The sequence below is a fragment of the Notechis scutatus genome, chromosome Z, assembly GCF_049901735.1.
Source record: "Notechis scutatus isolate UNSWTSFEM ecotype Mainland chromosome Z, rNotScu1.2, whole genome shotgun sequence".
Taxonomy (NCBI): Eukaryota; Metazoa; Chordata; class Lepidosauria; order Squamata; family Elapidae; genus Notechis; species Notechis scutatus.
Genome location: NC_142025.1, coordinates 112391429 through 112401937, shown reverse-complemented (window position 1 = coordinate 112401937; position 10509 = coordinate 112391429). Strand labels below are relative to the sequence as shown.

At 38.3% G+C, this 10509-nt stretch overlaps 1 protein-coding gene and 1 pseudogene across 1 annotated transcript; both read right to left on the bottom strand.

Annotated features, from left to right (window-relative positions):
* Positions 1–1191: 1191 nt before the first annotated feature.
* Positions 1192–2133, bottom strand: LOC113424166 (olfactory receptor 6X1-like). Its single transcript, XM_026685768.1, has one exon. The coding sequence runs from the start codon at positions 2131–2133 to the stop codon at positions 1192–1194; it is 942 nt and encodes a 313-aa protein (XP_026541553.1).
* Positions 2134–7516: 5383 nt separating this feature from the next.
* Positions 7517–8462, bottom strand: LOC113424167 (olfactory receptor 6X1-like; annotated as a pseudogene).
* Between the last annotated feature and the right edge of the window lie 2047 nt (positions 8463–10509).

Genomic DNA, 10509 nt, shown 5'->3' with positions numbered 1-10509 from the left:
TCAGAACCCTGACATTGCCTTCCATTTGAATGTTGCTCACTCTTCCCTCTGTGTTTCGATAGGCAATGTGAAATATCTCAAGAATCTTCCATAATATATTTGGCACTACTCACTTGAAAGAATATAAGCATAGAGGCCTCCTTCAAAAGACAGATTAAGTTTACATTTGATGTATAATAAATTCGCATGGACAAATGTTCTTGTTGCATTATCCTAGCACGTGGACATGAGGAAGCAATATATGGAGTGAGCTTTAGAGCTATACTATTTTGGATTTTTGAACCAGCATTACCTCTTCCATTGGGCAACTACAAAAGGAAGGACACTCAGGAAACAGCTTTCAATTAGAATAGAGCTGGAAAGGACCTTGGAGGTCTTCTAGTCCAACTCTCATTCAAGCAGGAGACCCTGTACCATTTCAGAAAAATGATTATCCGGTCTCTTCTTAAAAACTTAAAAAGTGATGAAGCACCCACAACTTCTGACAGCAAGCAAGGTTGTTTTTCTCCTTGATTAGTTTTCAGCCATTGTTTTTTGTCCTGCCCTCTGGTGCTTTGGAAAATAAGTTGATTCCCTCCTCTTTGTGGCAACCTCTCAAATAATAGAGCACTGCTATAATCCTGCAACCGTTCTACATATGTTTTAGTCTCCAGGCCTTTAATCCTCTTAGTTACTCTTCTTTACATTCCCCCCTCCTTTTCCCTATTTATCTGTTTTTCTAGTTCTGGGGAAATATATATTTCTCAAAAATACTGTTTAACTATACAGAAGTTTGGGGAAATTATTTAGAAAATAAGTAAAATTGTGCACTGAATAAAATTGAGTCTATTTATTTATTTATTTGGTTTCTAAAGTTGCCTAATCCAGTAATAACTCTAGGTGGTATATAACATTGAAAACTCTTTAAACAAAATAGTTTAATTGTTCACCAGGCCCAAACATAGACATACAACCCCATTTGTGACTAACACAATATATGGCCAAATATCTCAGGCAATGGGTTTAATGGGTTAATGCAGGCAAGTTTGACATATCGCGACAATCTTGATTGATATTTCTAGCACACCCCAACCAGGAGAAACACAGATGTAGAGGAGTCCTTCCAAAGACAAGTTAACCTCATGTTTTATTTTCAAGAAACCTGCTTAAAAATGGAATCACTTCACATAAGATTAGGTTGGAGATACTTCTTCAGGGATCTGGAATTTTCCTTCCTAGCATTTTGCGTACAGAATCCTTCACTTCATTGTTCCTGATAGTGTAGATGAAAGGATTGAGCACAGGGGTGATAATCGTGTATAATATGGATACAGACTTCATCGTACTGAAGGAAGAGTTTTTGACAGTAGGTCTTAAGTAGACAAAAAAGACCGATCCATACAGAATGCAGATCACAACCAGATGAGAAGCACATGTAGAAAAGGCCTTCTGCTGTCTGGAGGTTGAAGGTATTTGAAGAATAGTGTGTAGGATGAAGAGGTAAGAAATGAGGGTGAAAAGCAGGGAGGACATAATCAAGACCACAACAAGGAGAAAGCCAAGGTCTTCAATAAGATGTGTATCTCCTCCTGCAATTTTCAGCACAGGTCCAACATCACAATAGAAATGATTGATAATGTTGGAAGTGCAATAGGGCAACTTTGCAATCATTACTACCTGGCAAATAATGGACAAAAATCCTCCAAACCAGGTGAATATTGACAGTTTAAGGCAAATCCTTGAAGTCATGATAGTGGAATATCTCAAAGGATGGCAAATGGCTAAATATCTATCCAACGATATAAAAGTGATAATGAAAAATTCAGTGACTCCAAAAAGGAAATAGAAGAATAATTGTATTAAACAGCAATAAAAACAAATTGAATTGTTAGAAGAGACATAATTGAACAACAGCTTGGGCATAAAAGTTGTAGTGTGTCCAATATCCTTCAAAGAAAGGTTACTAAGGAAGAAATACATGGGTTTCTGGAGATGACGATCCCTTATTACCATCATAATGATGAGGCCATTGCCCATCAGACAAAGGACATAGAGCAGAAAGACACTGGCATACATCACCCTTTCCATTCCTACAACACGTGGCAATCCAACAAGAATAAATTCAGTTGTTCTTCTACAATTGGTCAAATTCATGTTCTTCTGTTACAAAAAAAGAAAATATGAAATCTTCTTTGATTCAAGATTTAGCCAAATTTGTAAAATCCTCTTTTGAAAACTAGCATTATGAGTTCAACATGGAGAAGACAACAGTGAATTTACACATCAAGGAAACAAAGATTATGTGTAGTTATAATAGCTGAAATTAAATACACATATTTCATTATAAGATATGACCACTAAAGGCCCATAACTGAAATCCCAAAACATATGAGGCCAGAATCAAAGAAACATTACGTGAAATTAGTGTCATATGTGAAATTTGTCACTGTTGGAAATTTGCTATTTGGGGAATCTTAAAAATATAGTGACATCTTTGGTGGATATAGCCTACAGTTGAAATATTTTGATACATATTAGAACTTGGAAATTGACAGAGTTACATACACGCTGCAAGAATTTTGTTGACACTGTTAATTATCTAAAGAAGAGAGGGATACAAACCATGGGTTATGATAGAAATATGAAAAAAGATAAATGACATTAGAAATGTAAAGCCAATAAAGAAATAAAAACATTATAAAAGCTTTGGGTGGGTGTGGGTGGGTGGGTTGTATATGCTAGGAAGTCATAGTTATTTTTACAGTGACATTCTGTTTCATGTCCTGTTTCTATTCTCTAGAATACAATAGGATAGGATAGGATAGGATAGGATAGGATAGGATAGGATAGGATAGGACAGGACAGGACAGGACAGGATAACAGAATTGGAAGGGACCTTGGAGGTCTTCTAGTCCAACCCCTGCTTAGGCAAGAAACTCTACACCACTTCAGACAAATGGTTATCTAATCTCTTCTTTAAAAGTTCCAGTGTTGGAGCATTCACAACTTCTGGAGGCAAGTTGTTCCACTGATTAATTGTTCTAACTGTCAGGAAATTTCTCCCTAGTTTGCTTCTAGTTTCTACCCATTGCTTCTTATCCTGCCTTCAGGTGCTTTGGACTCTCTCTTCTTTGTGATAGGCCCTGAGATATTGGAAAACTCCTATTATGCAATGCCTAGTCCTTCTTTTCATCAGACTAGCCATACCCAGTTCTAGCAATCATTCTTTATATGTTTAGTCTCCAGTCCCCTAATCATCTTTGTTCCTTACCTTGATTTGTTCTTACTTCATTACCTGTCTTGTCTTCTCCAAGTACAGAACGTACCATACCATCTTTTCATCCATTTATGAAGATAATGATGCATAAAAAATTATGCATCAGGTGTTCAGGGGAAAATAATAGACTTCTTCAGAAATATATTCGTTAACATTTAAAGAGCATCTAGCAGATTGCATCATAGAAGGTTTATTTACTTCTCTACAGAACTATGGAAAACAGTCTCTATGGATGTTTCCCTTTAATTTCCCATGAGTGTTCATGTATTACACCTAGAATATGCTCAAAATTGATATGCCTTGGATCTGAGTCAAGTGCCAATGCAAATTTGGAGGACCACTGAAGAAGCACATTTGGGACAACCATGACCTGGAGACTGAGAATCTCCATAGACATAGGCATTGGGAAGTTATCATCCAATGAAGTGTAGTAGATGATTTTGTCATGTAACACATGCAATCAAGAAGCTTGTTGTGTCCCAGTCCCATTTTCCCTTAATTCATGTGCACTGAAGATTTAGGGCTTTCTCTGAGTGGTTATATTTAAATTTCAATATTTGTTTAAGATACTTAATTTTTTATTCTCAAACCAAAATGACCCAAGAGTCCCCTTTCAACTCTGGTATATTATGATATTATGTGTGGCAGTCAAATATTGTTCAAGAGTGGAGTGGTCATAAAATGTCAGATGTAGAATGGACAGAGTAAGTCAGTTCAGATGGTCAATAAGATGTTAGCATACATAGACTTGAAAATATCACACCATATAAGGTTCATTCACTAACTGTGTTCCAGGGCACCTTTTTAGCTTCTCCACTTCTATCATTTTCCAGGTTCTATGTGTTCTCTACAATAGATAAAAAGTTCATGCATCTGTAACATTTGGAAAGCTCTGGAGATAAGGTCTCTTATGTGTAAATGATACTATTTAGAAAATAGAAGGACAAGAATGTGAAAAATGATTTTCTTTCAGGTATACCACAAATATTTCTGTACAAGAACCATTCATGGTATGGGATGTGATTGACCCAAAGTCATTCATGAGGTCTCAGGACAAAAATGATTAAAAGGGTCTCCATTCCCAGCCCAACTCCTTAACCATAATAATATACCCTTTTAGTGTACAGCAACCCAAGAAAAGGGATTAAGATTGATTTTATTGAAACACATCATGATACAAAGTAAATTCATTATGATAATCCAGTGTGCTTGGAATCATCCACATCCAATCTTGATCAGTGATGCCCTAGAGCAGGGGTGTCAAACTCAAGGCCCGTGGGCTGGATCCAGTCGATGATGTGGTTGGATCTGACCTGGGGGGCCATCCCGGTCTAACCCACATTGCTTCGGCCCAGTCTACTCGTGTTGCTTCAGGTCTTCTCATGTTGCTTCGGCCTGTTCTACCAAATATAGAGAAGAAAGATCAGGCCAGCGAAGCTTTGGCCCAATATACCTGGTGTGAAGAGGAAAACCAATGAAGCTTTGGTTCAGTCTACCCGATGCAGAGAAGAAAGATCAGCCAGCGAAGCTTCAGGCCGGTTTACTCAATGCAAAGAAGAACATGCCAGCAGTTTGGGGAGTGGCATCAAGCTGGCCATGCCCACCTAGTCAGCCATCCAGCCAGCCATGCCCTTTGGCCCCCAGAAGTCAATCACAGCCCTCAATGAAATTGAGTTTGACACCCCTGCCCTAGAGAAGAAACATATATAATCTCCATCTGAGTTTCTACTTACATAATGTTCTATCTTTGGACCAAAACATCAAACAAAATTTACCTATTCATCCTTCATTGGTCATATTAATAGCAAAATAATGTATATTTTTGTTTATTATGTTCATGTAATAGATATGAGGAAGAAGACATGACTGATTGAATATCATCATCATATTTATTATATGATTATAATATACATAAGTGTACGTCCTTTTAAAGAGTTTTTTTTTAAGCAATAATAATATGTTAGTAAATAGACCACAGGCTCCATTATGGGAAAGCTTTAATTCATTATTTGAAAAACAGGATCTCAAATATATATAAGGAGGAAATAAGAGGAACCAACCCAAGAAAAAATTCTTCATCACTATAACCAGGTTTGGTTTCAGCCAAGAAGGGTTTGTTCATTTGGAAGGAAGAAATTGGCATGCCTGAATATACTTTATATGGAGGACACCAGATTGGGGAAGTTAATTGAAATATAGTGATGAGAAGAAGAGCAAGGCACCAACAGATCTGAGTATTGTGCATGTGCTTAGCATTGTGAACTTTGAGATTGCAACAATGATGTATAAAGTTTCATTTTATGTTTTTAAATTTTGAAAATTGAATAAAGTATTTAATAAAAAAAGAAATTGCAAGAATCAATGTTGGGCCTCTGTTTCCTCAACTCCAAATCTCACCAATTTCTGGTTTCCATTTGCTCCAGTGGTGGGATTCAAACAAATTTACTACCGGTTCTGTGGGATTGGCTTGGTGAACATGGCATGGCTTGGTGGACGTGGCAGGGGAAGGAGACTGCAAAATCCACCTTCCCTCCCCACTCCTGGGGGAAGGATACTGAAAAATCCCATTCCCTCCCCACCCCACTAACCTGCTTTCCAGCTCCGTTCTCCTGTGCAGGGCAACAAAAGGAGACCCGGCCAATCAGCTGGGACTCAGGAGGCAGAGAATGGATGGGGGCAGGGCCAGTCAGAGTCTGTGGGCATGGCTTGGTGGGCATGGCAGGGGAAGGATACTGTAAAATCCCCATTTCCTCCCCACCCCACTAACCTGCTTTGCAGCTCTGTTGTCCTGTGCAGGGCAACCAAAGAAGACCCAGCCAATCAGCTGGGACTCGGGAGGCAGAGAATAGATGGGGGCAGGGGCAGTCAGAGGTGGTATTTGCCGGTTCTCAGAACTATTCAAAATGTCCACTACCGGTTCTCCAGAACTGGTCAAAACCTGCTGAATACTATCTCTGATTTGCTCCCCTCATAAAAGTCACATAGCAATTGCTGCATTTCTCAAATTAAACAGAGGGTATTCATTTTTTTAGAAATCTTATATAGCGGTATATAGTGGTACATCTTATATAGTGGTACTAGGCTATGAAGAATGATAGAAAAGAATGAGCGATATCTTTCTTTCTTTGTTAGATTTCTACACTGAATTTTTTCCAAGACCACAAGAGAATGTACCAGGAATTTTGTCTTCCCCTTTTCCCCCACAATAACACTGAGTGAAGGAGGTTGGAAGGAGAAGGATGAATCTTGGGGAGCACCCATCAATAAGGATTGGTCGGAATCTGGGATCCCATTTCTAGTTCAACACATGAATCACTATCCTAAAAACTCCCTTTTGATCTCTTAATTCAGGATAGAGTCAGGAGGACTGGGTGGAGCTGAGTGCCAGCTGCCCTTCTAGATGTCACATGAAGTTCACAGTAGATATTTTTTTCTTTGTGCCCTAGGAGAGAAATATATGCAGCTGCCTAAGATTGAACTCTCAACCTTCAAGTTGGAGGTGAGCATCTTCACCACTAGGACTTGAATCACTATACTATACTGTTTTAACATGTTAATATTATGACTGTTTATGATTGTTCATTTCCTAGAGTAACTGGTTTGAGGTGGAAGACTAAAGAAATTGAATAAATAAGTATATAACATCAAAAAATTAGAAGCAATTTAAACAATTATTGAAAGGTTAGAGTCTTTCATCACGTCCCAAGCACATTATGTCACATTTATATGAAATCACCCAAGAGTTCAACTTACTTTGCCTTGACAAAAATATTCATTTTTTCTATTGCAACACTTACAAATAGGAAGAATTCTCAAATTGACTGGAGAGTGACACAGATACAATTTGGACTTTTGAACCAGCATGTTAAAATCTTGGCATTTCATCTTCTATTGGTCCACAGTAAAAGGAAAAAACTGTTTGAGTCCAGACTTGAAGATCACTGACAGATATGAATTGGTTTGAAACCCAACTGATTGAAGGTACCTAATTTTATCTTCTATAGTGTTTATGGATGCTTCTGAACAAAGATTCCATCAAGCAGAAAAAAAATCTTGCTTTCCACCTGGATGTTATTCATCACTTCCTTTATTATGTAGGCATGTTGAAATATTTCAGCAATATGGATTCATATTTCTGATATTTCCTCCAACTGGAAGAAATGTCTAAAATAGAGTCCTTCAAAAGAGACATAAGGTTAGAACTTAGAGTTTAGACTTTAGATTTTGTTTCATCTTCAGAAAATCTCCTTGAAGTTAGAATCAATTCCCATCCCTTCTAACACAGAGGAGAGAATCTTTCTTCCTATCATTTTCTTCTTCAGCCTCTTTCACTTCATTGTTCCTAATGGTGTAGATGAAAGGATTGAGCACTGGGGTGATCATAGTATACATAATGGAGACAACCTTCATTACCCTGAAGGAAGAGTTTTTGACTGTTGGCCTTAGGTAGACAAAAAAGATGGAGCCATACAAAATGAAAACTACAATCAGATGTGAAGCACAGGTAGAAAAAGCTCTCTGCTGTCTGGAAGTTGTAGGCATTTGAAGAATGGTGAAGATGATGAAGAAGTAAGAAACGAGGGTGAAAAGCAAGGAGGACATTATCACCAACACAGAAACTAGGAAACCAAGGGTTTCAATAATACGGGTATCTCCTCTGGCAATTTTCAACACTGGTCCAACATCACAAAATAAATGATTGATAATGTTGGAGACACAGTAGGGTAGGTTTGCAATCATCACTACTTGACAAATTATGGAGATAAAACTGCCAAACCAGGCTCCTATTGCCAGTTTGAGGCAGATCTCCGAAGTCATGATAGTGGCATATGGCTACATATCTGTCCAAGGATATCAAAGTTATGATGAAAAATTCAGTGACTCCAAAAAGAAAATAGAAGCACAACTGAATTACACAGCAATAAAAACAGATGGAATTACTAGCAGAGAGATAATTGAGCAATAGCCTGGGTATGAAGGATGTGGTGTGTCCAATGTCTATAAAAGAAAGGTTGCTAAGGAAGAAATACATGGGTTTCTGGAGATGGCAATCCATAATTACCATCATAATGATGAGTCCATTTCCCATTAGAGTCAAGAGATAGAGGAGAAAAACATTGGTGTACATCATGCTTTCCATTCTCCCAAATGTTGACAATCCAACCAGGAGGAAATATGCAGGTCTTGTACAATTGGTCAAATCCATGCTTTCCTTTAGCTACCTAAAGAATCCAAATTTGAATTGGGTCAAACTTTTGCTACATTTCTTCCCATTATTTCTTATGATACTAGCTTTCATAGAACACATATATGCAATTTATGTGTGCTATGAAAGCTAGTATCGTAAGAAATAACCTGAATTCTCTAACCAGAATTACTAACAATTTCTTAAATTCTTGCCAATCAAGATGAAATGTATGAGATATGAGATCTTACCACAAAGAGAAAAGTTCAACTTATTTTTCTAAAGCACCAGAGGGCAAGACAAAAAACAATGGATGGAAACTAATCAAGGAAAGAATCAGAATCAGTATAGAGCTGTAAGGGACCTTGAAGGTCTTCTAGTCCAGCTCCCTGCTCAAGCAGGAGATCCTATACCACTTCAGACAAGTGACTGTCCAGTCTTTTCTTAAAAACCTCCAGTGATGAGGCACCCACAACATCTGAAGGCACAAGTTAATTGTAACCTGGAATTAATGAGAAAATTCTCAACAGTGAAGACAATTAACCAGTGGAACAGCTTGCCTTTGGAAGTTGTGGGTACTTCATCACTGGAGGTTTTTTAAAGAAGGGACTGGAAAGTCCCTTGTCTGAAATTGTCTAAGGTCTCCTGCTTAACCTGGGGGTTGGACTAGAAGACCTCCAAGGTCCCTTCCAGCACTATGGAGATTGGGATTGGTTGGGATCACAGAAGATTTTGAAACCAAAATTATGAATTTTAAAGGTCCATCCATGGACTCCCAAAAATATGGGATCAAAAGCAAATAATCCCCATTATGAGTTAGTGTCCAGAGAAGAGCAGGATTACTGTAAATTGTGCAAGTGATATCTTCAAATCTATAAAAGTATAGTACCATTTTAGCACCTATGATCCTATTATGCTATGTAATGAAAGTTCCATACATTAATAGGGAAACAATCTTCACACTGAAACCAAGATATTCAGTACTGAGACAATCAAAGGTGGGCTTCAAAAAATTTAGCAACCAGTTCTCTGCCCGGTTGCTGGGTGGGTGTGGGCATGGTGGGCATGGCCTAGTCGGCCACCTGCACCACAGCGGGGTGTGTGCTTTTGCCCTCCCTGAGCCTCTGCACGGGCCCTGCATTTACCTCGCATCCAAAATGGGCTGCGTGGAGACTCCTGAGAGGAGAGGGGAGGGGAGGGGTCGGCAGGACCAGCCAGTGGTGGGATTTTCTGGTTCACCAAACTGGCCATAAAATTAGCTACCAGTTCATCCGCACTGGTGCGAACTGGTAGCAGTCCACCCCTGGAGACAATATAAACACAATTTGTGGTGGAAGGAAAAACATCTGTACCTAAGTCTATATTTTGACAAGGGATACAGAAGTCTGGGTGGTCTTTGGCACTCTGTGAACCTGATTGTATTCTTGCAGACTTTTCATTATCAGACATCTTCAACAAAGCAGTCAAACTCAGAAAACACCAAGGACCACACAGTTCAACCCTGAAATTATCTTTTATTAGTACATAGAAATTGGGTTGAGAGAAAATAAAACAGAATAAAGCATGTAAATAAAGCATGTATGTGTGTGTATTAACAATTATATAAGTATAATTACAAATTATCTCTATGATTACAAAAAAATACCCTTACTTTTTTCTATTAGACTTTGTCTAATCATTGAAACCACAAATCATAAGTGCTATCTTTGTTTCATGCAAATGTCTATAAGGTGTTTCCTTTTAGCTATAATCATGGGGTTGTTTGTTTGTTTGTTTGTTTTTGCTAATCAAAGACGTGAACTTACCCAGTAATAATTCTAAACTCAGGAGAATTCTAAATCTAGGGGAATCCTGTTTCTTGTGTACTTTTTCTATCAGAATTACAGAGTTGGGACGGACCTTGGAAGACTTCTAGTCCAACCCCCTGCTCAAGCAGGAGACTCTATACTATTTGAGACAAATGGCTGTCCAGTCTCTTCTTAAAACCCTCCAGTAATGGAGCATCCACAACTTCTGTAGGCAAGCTGTTCCACTGATTAACTGTTAGGAGATGTCTCCTTACTTCCAC

Excerpts from the sequence above, each read along its gene's own strand:
- LOC113424166 (XM_026685768.1), bottom strand. The coding sequence starts at position 2,133 with ATGAATTTGACCAATTGTAGAAGAACAACTGAATTTATTCTTGTTGGA.